General features: G+C 46.1%; 1 protein-coding gene across 1 annotated transcript in view; it reads left to right on the plus strand.

Moving 5' to 3' along the window:
- Positions 1-505: 505 nt before the first annotated feature.
- The window catches only part of LOC119407114 (orphan steroid hormone receptor 2), a gene marked incomplete in the record, with an annotated part of 24222 nt that continues 9359 nt past the window's right edge, over positions 506-15368 (plus strand). Inside the window, 3 exon segments of the mRNA XM_037673973.2 lie at positions 506-1211; positions 7583-7729; positions 8990-9361. Coding sequence (XP_037529901.1) covers positions 7642-7729; positions 8990-9361 — 460 coding nt within the window.

Raw genomic sequence — 15368 nt, forward strand, 5'->3', positions numbered from 1 at the left:
GCTCTTGTCATATTTCACAAATACGTCTTTTTATTAAACTATAGCTTCTTATGTGGACCAGTACCTTCTATTGCACTATGCCTCCAAGCTTTCATAATAAATTTTTCTAAAGCCAGAATGTTTAGTCATTGTTATCTAATTTCTTGGATTTTATTGAAAGCAAAACGGGAGTTCCAATTAGAATGTTTTAAAAGTGAAGTCATCCTGAAGAGGCCAGTGTGTATTGCTACTTTCGAGCCTCTGTATTGGAACCTCTAATGAGGCAGCATGTCTCGTTTGAAGTGTTCTAAAATCTAGTAAACTTAGTTGGCTTAGAACATATTGACTTTCTTAAAATGGCGCCTTCATGTGGCTCTCGACAGCAGCGCCAGTTTTTGAGAACCGTCAAGATAAACGACATCAAAGTTAGCAGGCTTGAAGTAGCGTGATAGCCAGCGCTCCCTATGGGTCCCGCGAAAAAAAACTCCGAAATGTCCAGGCCTGGTTGGGGCTGGCCTTTGACCACCACGGGCACGGCACCAACGGCACCGCGAGCGAGAGAGAAAAAGGCTAGCGGCGCTTTCGCGTGAAATGCCGAGTGGAGGGTCTGTTTGAATGGGTGCGGCATTCACCACTTTTCGAAGTCTTCGTCTCCCAAGCCATGCGTTGGGCTGCTTCAGAAACGCCGCCCTAAACACGCCACGACTTCCCGACGCATTGGCACAACTTCGACACTCTTCGACCCTTCCGTTTCCAAGCCCGTCGAAAAAAATCTACGAGGTTTCGGGTGTTTGATCCGGAAAGATCGGGCCCTCCCGCGTCGCTGTGACGTCTCCCGTCGGCCAGGCCAATGGGATATTTGCTAAGGATTTGCGTGCGCAGTGGCTTTAAAGGTCATGAACTCTAACCTTCCCGTGTCGCGGACACTTCGACGCCGACGCCGGAGCAACAAGCCGCCGCGTTCGCGGGTACCGCTACGCCGCCCGCCTAGCGTGACGACGACTCGCTTGGGGTCACACCGCCGGCGCAGCAGGCAAGGTCAGTTGTGTGGTCGCCGTGCCCTTTGCGCTTGGAGGAAAGTCGCCCGTGCAACCTGTGACAACCGGCCTGAGGCGGAGGGCCAGCGAGCTCTGCGCTAGCAGCTGCACGCGTCAATTTTCTGCACGCGCGCTGCCGTGCTGACCCGTAGTACGACTCCGGCTGTCATCGCGCTGCCAGCACCACGAGAGCAGGTGAGTGCGTCAACCCCGGGTGCTCGCTCTGTCGCGTGTTGCGAGGCGCGGGTTCGTTAAAAAACGTTGCATCGAAGCTGAGGTCACACGCAGCACGACTTCGCAGTACTGTGCAGTGTGTATGTTTATACGCTTTTCGCTCGATGGGACTTTAGCTCCCAGTCCGAGCTCATTTGCGGGTGCTATTTTTATCTTCAAAATCTCTCGTGGAAGTGCGTGCCTGCGGGATGTTTCAGTTGTGGACGTTACATATCGTGGTTCGCAGTGCCAAACGTACTTATTGCGTTCCTTAGTTATGTACGCCCTTATAATGAACCTCGTGCAAGTCGCCAAAACGATATATGTTTTGGAAAGTGTGCCCAGATCGCGGTATGCATATATTTATCCAATTACACGTGCGACATACGATAAATCTGCACCTCGTGAAACCACGGTGCCAAATATAAACGTAGTCGTACAATTCGGCGTTTCTCGTTGCGTAATTTAGTAACCGACCTAGCGTGGCGCGGTATCCTAAGCTCCGCTTTTCGATTATTGCGATGCCGTGGTGGTTACGCGCATATCCGGTCACGTAAAACGCTTGCGTAACAACGGCGACTCTCAAGCGTATATGCCTACCTTAAACGCTCGCATGACCTACGACCGTTCGACTTACAGGTGTGCGTCGAGTGTCAGCCAGAACTTTGGCATTTAGAAAAAAATCGAGGCGGCGTCGTATATGACACTTGGGACGACGAACGCTAGCAGCTCTCTTCTGCGGTCACGTACTACGGAGTGCGCGTTTTTCCGGGGCGAAAGTTGAAATACAGAAGGGCGTGTGGAGAAAGGACAAACACAGAAAAAAAAGAAAAGAACCAGGCGCGCGCTGGGAGCTCCTAGCTTTGCTTATTCAACGGAAGTGGAAGAAGCTTTGCCCTCTGAGTGCTAGCCGCCTCTCGCGTTCTCTTGCAACCTTTCGTCGCAGACTCGCTCGCGGATCAGGGTCCAACTCCAGAAATAGTCGGGAACGCACACGCCGCGCGGGCTTCTCAAGAAAGCGACGAGCTTGCGTGTGTGCAGTGCCCGTGCGTACGCGCGGGGTGGGGAGGGGGGGAGGTACCGTTTTAACCCTTTTCGTAACACCGCCGGAGGAAAGGACTCCCGAGGCTAGAGTGAAAGGGGGAAACCCTTAAAGAAAGACAGTAAAGAAACAAAACGTAAGAAATGCGCCCGTCTTGTCAACCCCGTTGATGATGACGCTCCACTTCCTCGTGTGCAAGTAGCCATACGTAGGAGGGAGTGAGGGTGGTTATTATTATTTTTTGTATAAATGTTATACTCCTTAGACGTCCACTTCATTTCAATTTACGTCATATATAATTACTACACTACAGTTAAAAAAGACAATTATAATATCTCCCATACCAGTAAACCACGAATGTCCACTGGGTATCTAAATGATAACCAGCAGATATAAAGCTAAAGAAGATATAGGGGACGTTAATTGTACCGTTTTAAATGTTATCATTGTAATTGTGATAAAGATGTGAAGAAAGTAAAGTGGGCGAAAAGACAACTTGCCGCCGGCGGGGTCCGAACCTGCAACCTTCCCGATTACGCGCCCGATGGTATTACCAATTCCATGGCATCCATAGCATCTAATAAATATAGCTAGCGTTCTATGGCTATCTAATAGATATAGCTAGCAGTCTACGGTTAGCTAGTAGACATTCGTGTTTTACTGGGATGGTTTCCTTCACCTAATTGCCTGTTTAATTGGACTCCCTACGTAACATAACGGAAAACGTACACCACAGAGTTATGCCTCAGTCATCTTTTTGTTTTAGTGAAATGTGAGGCTGAAGGATGTTGCGTCCCTCGGTTTAAATGTGCTGTTAAATCATCGAATGGCGTATGCATTTCATACCTTAAAGTGTATAGCCTGTGGACACGAACGGTGTTGCACTTTTTTCCTTAATTCCTCAACAAAGATCAAAGACATTCCAAGTCCGTGGTTGTGAATGAACTCAAAAATAGAATACTCTGTGTGTATTTTTCAATAAAATATAAAGCGCATATATATTATCGACGACCATACGCGTCAACTTCGATCGCACCCAGCCGACTCCCGCTTTACCGAAGGGTTACCGCTGTGCTTCCCGTTAAAACGAATATCCGGAGGGGCCCCTATAAACGGAATAAAACGTTCAGGGACGGCCACACTTATGGGATACACCATTCAAGTCGGTATGACGACATCATCTAATGCACGAGGGAATATAAATGCGCTATAATATATGGCGCCTACAGTTTATATGATGTCGACAAAATAAGTATTTTCCCCACTTATTCTGTGCCAAACCTCACCTGCGATGAGCTCTAGAACACCAATCAGATGTTTCTCTTAAATATAGCGCACAGGTGTGCATGAGGATGTCGAAATTAATTTTTAGAACTTGGGTTGCTCTGTGCACGGGTATGCCACCACTGAGCTCTCTCCTTTCAGCCGCAACGTTAATGAATTATCAGTTGCTTTTGTTTGGTAAACGTGTGTATCTTCAGTTGCATGCATATATATATATATATATATATATATATATATATATATATATATATATATAATTAGAAAGACAGTGAAAAACAAATATAGCAGTTATTCTGACGTTTCAGCCGGGGTCTGGTCTTAAAATTTTTGGTAAAGGTTGGTCCCTGGCCGGAACGTCAGAATAAATGTTTTCACTGACTTTTTATTGTTGACCGAATAGCCAGGAATATATATATATATATATATATATATATATATATATATATTAAGGATTAACGCAAAGAGTGACTCCGGACTTCTACAAGACGAGCGGCCACACAAGCTAGTATGAACTATACCGACTATATATAGCGGGTCACTTCCTGACCACAGTTCTCAGGATCTTGATAAACGACTTCCAGGTTGAAGGGCGACGCGTGCACCTGTCTGAGCTCCCGCTGCTTTTCGATGACGTGGCCCTTATCCGCAACTGTCCTGCCCTTTCGTAAAGAGCTGTCCGCGCAGCAAAGCGCTTCGTCGTCCGGCTGACGTACACGACGTACGGGCGAGCGTTGCATGGGGGCACGCAGCCATGGCGAAGTCGACGCCGCGCGTCGCCGCTCAAGCGACCGACCAGTCGACCTCGCCGGGTTATGCGCACTTCTTTTTTTTTATTCCAGCCTTTTTTCTTGTTGATTTTTTGTCGTTTATTTCCCATTCAAAGCACGCGTCGTGTCCAGCCAGCCAACGCAAAGTTAATCCTCCTCTCCCCGCGCATTTCTTTACGCGGGGGCCCTTATCCTTTCTTCTTTCCCAGAGACGAGGAGGAGAGGAGGTGCATTTTTTCTCTCCCGCTCGGCTGTCTTGGTTTCGGATTCTTCCTTTCCGAATGCGGCGGCCACCGAAGTGCTCTCTCTAAAAGCGTGCAGCGTAGGCGGTCGCAGAAAATAGTTTCAGAATAGGGTACGCAAAGCTTTTGCGTTAGCGTTCGTCGCCACTGCGCATGCGTCATACAGTACCCACGTTAAAATAGCGTACGTACGCACCGAACGCTAGCTTTGCGTATACCCTATTCTAAAACTGCCTAATAGTTTTGGAATAAGGTACCCAAATCTTTGCGTACGCGATCCTTTGCGTTTGCTGCCGCTGCGCATGCGTCATACGCTAACCGCCTGAGTACCCACGTTTCGCAATCTCTTTAACCACCATGAACGAAGGAGCGTATCGTAACCACGAACGCTATCTTTGATACTTTATAGCCTGACGTCGCACTAGTTTACCCTATTCTAAAACTGCCTAATGCAAGTAAGCGCGCTTCAATACGAGCCTTCGCACGCGCGCCTTTCGCGAAAACAGACAGTTTGAGAATGCGCAATTGAAATAATGCGAATGTCTCGCGTGTGCGTCAGCTAATCCCCCCCCCCCTGCGCGGTTTTAGAGTGGACGCAGCTGCAATCACATGCGCCCGCGTGGTCATGCCGCATGTCATGCCGCCGCGAACGTTGCCGCATGATGGCGGCGATCGAGCTATCTTCGACGGGCTTTTGACATAATGCACGTTTTTAGTTCAGTGACGAAGAAATCGCTCTTGCGTAACTTGATGGCACTTCGTCGCCGTTGCAGCTGTGCGCCGCCAGGAGCGCTGCTGTAGAACGCTACAGGGCTACAGGACGTGTGTACTGGCGGGCTGGCGACGAGATTGTTAGGGGCGAGGTTTTCCACGGCCTTTTAGAGGAAGAAGAAGACAAGGCGCGCGCTGCGGCGTTTGTGGCGGCCTTGACCGATTTTAAGAGAGCGCTTGGCCGCTCCGAGGTCGCGCTAGCCACGCAACGCCACACGCGCGGCCGTGTTGAATGGTAGCTCTCCCTACCGCTCGCAAGCTGGGGCGGCCGACTGCAATCTCTTCTGACGTTGACCTGCGCGGCGCGTTACTGCAGGGGCTTTTTTATTACTCGGCTGGCATATGGAGGGCAGGTTTATTTTTTTTCGATAGAGTATTTGATAATCGCGCGCGCTCGAGAGAGGGAGAGAGACCGATTGCGAATATAACGGCTGCTGTAAGCAAGTGCGGCCCTGACTTGTTGAGTAGGCGCGCGCGCCTTGCGTGCAGGATATGTACTAGCTGCGCATATTTGTGTGTAAAAAAAAAGAAAAGAAAAAAAACCTTCTCGGTGCACTAGATGCACTTATTGCATGTCATGAAGTGTCCACAAGAAACATAGAATAAAAACTATACCAGCTGTTCATGCATAGGACATGCATTTAAAGGGGTACTGACACGAATATTTTCAGTTGTCGTTTTTTTGCGTCAAATGAAAGGTCAAGTCCTCAAGAGCCTAGAAAAGGTAGTGTTAAGCGCGAGCGTGCCCTGAAAAAGTAATTACAGTATGTTTTTAAAAGCTAGTTTCGGTTCCTACTGTACCCTGACGTCACAACACGGTATGAACTTCTCGTCACGTGCTCGCACAATATGGAGTGACGTTTCCACGCACAAGCAGCCATTTTGGAAGTTTTGATGACGTACAAGTGGCCATCTTGGAAGTTTCGGTACCTGACGTCATCACAACAAGCCAGACTGCTGCGTTAAGTCACCAGAATTTGTACTGTAGCCTGACGTCAAGCTAGTGTCGATGTCAGTAGGTGCGCCATGGAAAAATTGACTTAATATCAAATTAAAATATCAGCATTGGCTGAGCTTCACACTTGCTCAGAGCCGTCTCTGCATATAGGAGATATGTATGGCAGTGTAAACTCTCCTTCGAAAAAAGGTGTCAGTACCCCTTTAACATGTAACCATTAAGAGCTAGAACCATTGCGAGATCTTATTCTCACAGGTGCACATATTTTGCAAATGAAGGAGCTGTGTGAAATGGTGTGTGTTCACATACCACGCTGATATTAGTGTTGAGTGTCCGCACCAACAGTCAGTAATAAAGAATTTATTATCAATGCATTAGCATGTGGGCATTAAACAAATTTTTTAGACACCTCATTCTTTCTCACTGCTAGCTGCATGTACTTTTTTGGCACATAAACAGGAACACGCCATGTAAAACTTGGAGGATGCTTAAGCTTTGCCTTCAAGAGCGAAATGCGATAGCATAGTCAAACCCTGGTCTCGTTCACTTCACCTCTTGGTGGACACCTGCCACGAAGAAACGACCATCTGTGCACATAATATTGGGCGTTTTAAATGCTCCTAGAATGCCTACTGCAAGTACATTTCCAAAGTGCCCACTAAGCGTCCCTAAGGCAATAAGCGCGCCTATGCAGCTGCACACTTTTGTTGTTGATGCTGTGGCTGATGATGAGCAAATGGCTGCGTGCTTTTGTAATGGGCGGTGTCTTAAACCACCCGCTCGTTGCCAAATTCACGTGGTGTGACGTCTAGTGTGATTACATGCATAAAAAAAGCATTAGAAAAATGAATGTCTAAATAATTTCTGTCTCTGCATTTGACCACAAATAGATTGTCGCTCAAACTCATGCCACTTGCTTGTCAACTAATTCAGAAAAGTGCCTTTACGCATCTCCCAATTGTGATTTCTTTACCCTTGGGATACTGCGGTGCCGTTTTGCCATCCAGGTTCAAGTTCTTCGTTACTTATGTGTACTAGAACTAATCTTGGGAGTGTTAGCCAGTACACTCTAGCCTGCTACTCTGCATTGAGAGAGAGGGAAGGTGAGGAAAACAGAGGAAGAGGGTGCACGTCAACATTTTGTTGAATGTGTAAAGGTACATGGCCTACCACAGCCCATTGGGGTTGGGCAGCAAAAAGCATTGTACTGACTCAAACCTGTGCTGTACTTATGGTTTGCATGGAAAGTCGTCAACATCTGCTGCATGCTCTTTTTTGCCTGCTTTCAGCATTTCAGGCAAGTGGGGCAGCATGGAGTGCTGAAAGCAGCACTTAAGGAGTCCAGCCAATGGCTTCAGTGGACTCTCAAGACAGCGTAGACGTTGTGGATGTGAAGGAGGAGCGGCACAGCCCGACATCGCTGGCTGGGGGATCAGGTACTTACATATTTTTCTTGAGCAGTTTCTGTTTCTTTTACTTAAAGGGATGCCAAAAAGAGGAAGTACAAAAAAAAAAAAGAAATTAAGTAGAGTCGTTGTCATAAGTTACAACAGACTTGGCAAGTTTTGGTCACTTTTCCTGCACCTCACTACGAGAAAAATGTCATGCTGAAGTCTCAGTGCTGGGGAATAAATGTAAAATTAAAGAAAACGAAGTTTGCATTACATATTCTTTTGTGATTTAGGCTAGTTGGGACAATTCATAACGGTGCTAATCGCAAACGCAAGACAAGGGACAAGAGATACAAAGGTTTATAACTCGCTAAAAAGCTGAGTTATCCCCTTTTTGTTTGTGTGCCACTTCATTGTTTAAAGGGGCCCTGCAATGTTTTTTTGACTACCTTCTTTAGCACTGGAGTGTGTGTAGTATGGAATACTGAGATGGGGCCAAAAAGTTAATATAAAAATGGTGCATGGGAACTGAAGCTATCAGTCTCCAAAGCATAAAACTTGAGCAGATGACACGAAAAACATTCCCTTTCACATCTAGTTCTGCCATTGACTTCACTGGTTGCTTTCGACCATTGCACGCCTCTTATATAGATATACCACAAGTCTCGCCTCATGGTGGCCTCTGCAACCCACTGCACAGTGCACCCATTGTCGTGTTGCAATTGTTTTAAAAATGTGATATTTAAAAAACAGAAATCCTTTTGGATCTGATGATGTATAAAGAATGTTTTTATAATTTTTAGCACACAACAGGGTAGCCTGGCTATACGAATGTTGGGTGTGACTTGGCGTGTCAAGCCAATCAACATGCAGAGCCACTGACATCACTTCTGATGCCAAAAACTGCCGTTTTGTGTCGCAGTAGTTGGAGAAGAAGGTGGTTTCTCCGTTCAAATAAAGTTAAAACTGCTTTAAAGGGGTAGCTTGTCGGCTAGTTGGTCGAACATATTGTTGGGGAACAGCACAAAAGACAAAGACAGAAAAAGGCACTAGAAGAACCAAACGAAGTGCTTCTTCTAGTGGTTGTTTGTGTGCTTTTTTCCCTTCTCATCTTTCGCACTGTTCCTCTACAATAACTGCCCTCTTTCTAGCATTCCTGCTTGCATTGCAATATCGCCACACTCCCAGTAACCGAAGGCACAGTGAAAATGACATGCCTGATTTGTGTCACAGGGCCCCTTTATCTGCACGTCACCACAACATGTTCGAACGATCAGGCTTTTTTCTTAAAATGTGCTGCCGCAGACAATGGGAGCAGCCCCGGAAGCCCTGAGTCTGGCGAAACCCAGGAAAACGGCGCAGCGCTCGGTGCGGAGTGGCTCGCGCTACGGCTGCACGAGCTGCAAGAACCACGGCGCGGTGCTACGGCGGCTGCGTCCGTGCTGCCCGCGTCGAACGTCATCGAACAGTGCGTGGTGTGTGGGGACCGTGCGTCGGGCCGCCACTACGGCGCTGTGAGCTGTGAGGGCTGCAAAGGCTTCTTCAAGCGCAGCATCCGCAAACAACTGGCGTACACGTGTCGTGGCAGCCGGGACTGTCAGGTGACCAAGCACCACCGGAACAGGTGCCAGTACTGCCGGCTGCACAAGTGCCTGTCCATGGGCATGCGTGCCGACTGTGAGTTGTGGTTTGCTTGCTGATTCATTTGTCCAGTGATTACACATCGTCATTTCGTTGTGCCTAACATCGCAACTAACACTGACAAAGAAGAAAAGGGAACACCCGGCACGTCACTGACTTTCTACTGAACTTTTATTGAAGAAAATGAGAACATAAGAACACAGAACTGAGCACCTCGTGACCAATCCGGCCTTGACCTTTTTTATAGCCTATGACAGGGGTCTCAAACACATGGGCCACATTCGCTAGCGGCCCGTCCAGCAGACGAATGTTTTCGTCCCATTCATGAGTATGTTCATGAGCTATGCAGACATAACTGGTCTCATGCATTTTTTTCATGAGGGACCCCATCCGGTCACGATGTTTAAGAACATAAGCCTGGAACAAAAACTCTGCATTTCAGAATCGGTGTCCAGAATCCAGTCATTATGAAAATCAGTATCAATATGTTTCTCGGATCCTGACACCATGTCACTTCAGAAATGATCCATACATGAGATATAGAAAAGGCCTTGTTCCTGATAGAAACTTTAGCTGGTATGTCATTCAACCCCCCCTCCCCCCGCCGCTTTCAACCTTCTTCACGATCCCTGCCCATCGGGAGACTAAATTTCACGACTGCGACCTGCTACCAGGGGTGAGTTTGAAACCCCTGGTCTATCAACTCAAAATACTCTGCATAAAGGCTATAAAAGGCAAAGGCGAGGTTGGCTACAAGGTGCTAAATTCGTGTTCTTATGGTCTCGTTTTCTTCAATAAAACTTCATTTGAAAGTCAGTGCTGTGTCATGCATCCCCTTCTCTTCTTCGTCAGTGTTAGTTGCACTGTTAGCCACGATCAGTCTATAAAAACTTACCCAGTATTCCATCCCGTGTCATCATTTAGCAAACTTCTTACTAATGGTACAATTGGGGTGGTTCTTTCAGAGCGCTTCGGAGGCTCTGAAAAGTTGATGTATAAGAGCAATAAGCATTACTGCTTAATAAATAAGTGGGCAAATGCATGATATGGAAGGAGGAACATGGCTTGCGTACCTGCTTGTTTGCGTTTAGAGGTTTAAAGCTGTTGAATTTGCCACTTTCAAACACAGTCAGAGCACTTTTAAATGATAACCTAAATGTGCCATAGTATTACCAGAGGGACGGACCTCTGGTGCTGAGAACAATCAGCTGTCAAAAGAATTTTTTTTTACAGCAGTCACCTGTGGCAACTTTGATTGCGATCCAGCCTGATCTGGATTGAGTTTCTATATTGTGATTGGCTTATTTGTGCTAGATAAGGAAGGGAGCCAATCTCAGTAGAGACATTCTATCCTGATCAGGGCTCGGAACACGATTGAAAGTGCCTGTATGACAACCATATAATGGTTAATAGCACAGTGTAAGATGAAAAAGATGGGGTTGTCACGATACACATGCACAGTTCAAACCTTAAACATGTTATACCAACTGGCCCACACCTTTAGGCATTCATGTATTGTGGGAATAAGTTGTAAATGTTCGTGCCTGTAGCTTTATTTTTGTTTGTGTACTTATTGATCTCCTTCACTTATTCTTGAGCAGGAATGATTGTCAGGGAAGCTAAGTTACAAGCAGGCACTATACACTTCTTAAACTGCAGTGCTAGTCTACAATTACCGTATTTTCTTGCATATAACTCGCCCCTGCATATAACCCGCACCCCTAACTCTAACTCTGCAAAAGGAAAAAAAAATGCGTATAACCCGCACCCCCACTTTCTAAAGCACATTTTTCCATTTTTTGGTATCGGTTGTATGCGAGAAAATACAGTACCGCAAGCAACACTATGCTGGGCATTTCCTTTTGAGCATGCTTAGTTTTCGTGCGTTATTTGTTTCAGGTAGCTCAATGTCTGTAAACAAGCAGACATTATATTATGGAATTGTTTTGTTAAAATTGTTCACTTGAGTATTTAGTGTTTAATATGTACATTATCACACGTTTTTGTTGTTTCCTAGTTCCTAGATGTGCAACCTGGCCTTGGCGAATTACCACATCTGTATGGCTCGCATGTTACAAAACTTTCTTAACACTTTCGTGACCGCGCCTATTCCCATCGATAGTATGTTATCGATGACTTCAAGATCAAGTTTTGGCACTCTCTGAGCGGTTCTGGACAGCTAACGCAATACAAAGCATAAAATAACATGTTTTTTATCACTTTTGTTTGCGAGTTTGTTTTTTCCACCGCGGGGAGATTTTTAAAGCTCGTTCGCAGTCGGGTAGGTGAGCGCTCGTTGTTTCGGACTTCGCGTCGACGCCGCTCGCGGGTGCTCCACAGAAACGGCGAATTTCGACGGTTTCCGATTAATATGAGCGGTAATCTCTGGATGATGGTAGCACCACAGACACAGAAGACGACTTCGATTCGCCAGGCTTCAGTACGGACGGCGAAAGGGCGTCAAACCTCCCCGGAACATCAGCAGCTATCCGCCGTAAGTTTCGTCTTCTCCTCGGGTCGTTTTATCACTACCGCGTGTCGATGTAAACGTATCCAGTGTGTTCTAAAAATAACAGCTATTATCTGCAAGGTGTTAACTTCGTTCGGGCGGGAGCATTTGGTGCCAGCTGCAGAAAGAGCGCAGTTCTCTTCGCGAAGACGGCGCGGAGCACACTTTGACCCAACGCTCCGGTGTACTGCGCGGCGGCGTCTTCGTGTTGTTTTTTACTGCAGAAGTCGTCAGAGAGATATGCAACCACACAGATAAGTATGCGTGGATGCATACTTTTGAAAAGCCAGCATACAGTGAGAGGGACGGATCTATGGAGGGAGGTTACTGAAGAGAAGATGAGCAAGTTCGTCTCACTCCATGTGTACATGGTAGTAATCGTTGAAGTCCCGCGCTTGCATTGGTGTTGGTGTCGACGACACATATTTCCAGGCCTTCGTCCACCGTCAGTGATGCCACGGAAAAGGTTCGAGGCTTCTTCAGTGTCCCTGATCTGAAGAAGACGACCGTCGCATCCCACGAGAATCTTCACCCCGTGTCTTCTCTATTGCAACGCATGAACGATTTTTCTACGCTATCTTTTAACCCCGTCGGAACCTTTCAGTGGATGAGAAAATGGTGAAATGTGAAGGTCTGTATGGTATTCGGCAGTATATGAGCGAGAAAGAGGTCAAATGAGGGTACAATTATGGATTTTTGCAGATTTGGAACAGGCTACACTGTTCATTTCAACAAATACGCAGGAAAATTGAAAAATACCAGAACTGCAAGCTATGCTAGGAAAGTTCAACAGAAATAAAAAATTTTTTCTCGAAACAAGCGCATCCAGCCTTTGTTTCACTGCGTCGAGAACCTGCATCACGCGGTGGCATGATGGGCACTAGTGCCTATATTCTTGTATTTATGTAAATATTCTGTGCACTTACAGAGCTTATATTTCCACTATTATTCTACGAGGGCTTTGCGTTCAAAACGTATATTTCGATTTTTTTAAATGTTTAACCATTGCAGAGTAGCATTGACATTTTTATGAATCCTTTCTTTTTGATGCATTTTTCTTTGTTTGATCATTCTTTTATTAAATTCGAAATAAATCCATTGTTTGGAATTAATACTGTTGCAAAGACCAATTCTTCCTCTATCATTTGATGCCCTACACGTTAGCATCATTTATATTCTGTGGCAGGAAAAAAATATTTCCTGGACTAGCCAAAAACAACCGATGTTTCCGCGGTCATGAAAGTGTTAAAAGATATGTTGTACTAGGGCACTTGAATCTCATTTTACTGTTCTCTTGAGTGACTTGTGAACGGGGCCTCGATTACGCTATTCCGCTCTGCTCTTGAAGGTGAAACTCAAGTGTCCCTCAAGTTTTTCTTTCTTTTGCTGTGGCAACAGTGTTCACCTCTTCTCACGCAAATGTACTGTGCGCAGTGTGTAACTTGTGAGTGGTGATGGGAAACAGCGTGTTCAAGGTGATGGTGCTTTGTACAGTAGACTTTCTTTTCCTTTTTATTTACATATATACAAATACTTTTTAAGAGAAGCTTTTGCAAATTTCAAAAGACAAATAAACTTACAAAGCCAAGAACATTGAATGGGACAATTCAAATGCAAAACAGCATAATGATTACTGACAGAAAAGGTTGCGCATCAGGAGTAAGTCTCTTACATAACAGATGTACTTATACAAGAAGCTTATGAATACAACTTTTTAGGTACAAAGCAGCTATAATTCAATGCTAATCATCCGTTGTTATCATCATTCTCTGACAACAATGTTTATATCATTGACTTAATGAAAACAAGGAAAGAAACAGTCAGTTTTGAGACAGTGTCGAGAAGTGCAAACTGTAGCTAAGAGTTAACGTTGGCTTAGTTATGAACATCATTATTTCGCTGTTCAATAGCATCAAAAAGGTCCCATGCACGTTTTTAATTTGTCAGTGGTGGCACGTCCTAACTGTTTCATTCAAACTTCATTCAGGGCTTTTCTTTTGTCTCCCGTGCCCGCACCTGCTGTTGCTGTTTGCTTTGCGCACGCTGCTCAATTCGGGGGTTAGTGTGGTGCTGGTGTGCTTTGGCTGACACGTGCTCACGCGCCCTTTGACCCGGCACCGCGACAGCCTGCACCCCTCACTCCCTCCTGACCCCACAATCGTGACCTACCCTGACCCCCGCTGTTGACACGGCAGTCTCTCACCCAATCCCAGGTGGTGGTCCTACGCTGACACTTCCCTGTCACAGTGCGGCAGGTTAGTTTGTATGTGTGTGCATGTATGTGTGTGCATGTGAGGTTGTTTTGGTCTGCAGGGTCTGTCTGTAAAGTAATGAGACTGGGCCCGGTAAAAAAAGAATGCATTGACCCAATCGGAATGTATTAAAATTTTTCAAAATAGTTTCTGTGGCCGCCGATACACCGCTTCCAATGCGATTCCCATGCTGCTAAGGCTCCCTGAAAGTCGGCCGCCATGACCACTCTGAGACTCTGTGACAGCCCGTTGGATGGTGGGAACACTGTTGAAACAGTGACCTTTCCGGCTTCTCTTGAGCCTTGGGAATAAGAAGTCTTCGGCCAGGGCTTATGTCGGGGCTGTATAAGGGTCGCATCAGCCCTGATGTGAGCCCGGCAGACTTCTTCCTGTTCCCAAAGAACAAGAGAAGCCATAAAGGTGACCATTTCGACAGTGTTCTACAATCCAAAGGGCTGTCTGATAGTGGTCATGGCGGCCGACTTGAACCTCTGCAGTTTGGGAATTGCATTGGAAGCAGTGTATTGATGCCCGAGGAATCTATTTTGTAGAATCTTAATATGTAACGATAGGATCAATAAATTATTTTTACCAGACCCACTCTCATTACTTTATGGACAGACCCCTTATGCTGCTTTGTGATGGGACGCCAAAGAGAATTAATAGGCATTGTATTGGCAAACGTGGCATAGACCTACTTTTTCACTCGCTGCAGTGGTACAGTAATTATGGTATTCTGCTTCCCAGGATGAGGCCGTAGCTTAGACCAACCTCCAGGACAGCTGGGAACAGAAATGCTCGTGTGCACATGTAGAGTGTGTTGAATGTGTACACAAGAACCACGGATGGCCACAATTAATGTGGAGCTCGCCATTACAGCATCTGTAAAAGTGCACATGCTATGTCAGAATGTTAAGCTCATAACAGCCAGCACTGCTTACTGATATTGCTCCAAAAATGGTTGTGTGGCTGCTTTGTGACTCGCATAAAACTGCTCCCTGTGCACGAGGCAGTTCCAAGCTTGACATGCATAAGTGCCTGCTGCACACATGCTGCCTCTTGTTATATCGACTGTCCTGTGCACTCTGTATGTCAAAAAACCCTGCTAACAGCTAACAAATTACATTAAATCACGGAATTATCAATATCCAGAAAGAGGCTCCGACTGAAAAGAAACTAAGTTTTTTCGAGGCCTTTGAATGTCCTTTCAACCAGTAAGTCATTCAATCAAGCTCACCATCAACACATGGTGATAGCGCCACCAGCGTGAACTGACTACATA

The sequence above is a fragment of the Rhipicephalus sanguineus genome, chromosome 10 (assembly GCF_013339695.2).
Source record: "Rhipicephalus sanguineus isolate Rsan-2018 chromosome 10, BIME_Rsan_1.4, whole genome shotgun sequence".
Taxonomy (NCBI): domain Eukaryota; kingdom Metazoa; phylum Arthropoda; class Arachnida; order Ixodida; family Ixodidae; genus Rhipicephalus; species Rhipicephalus sanguineus.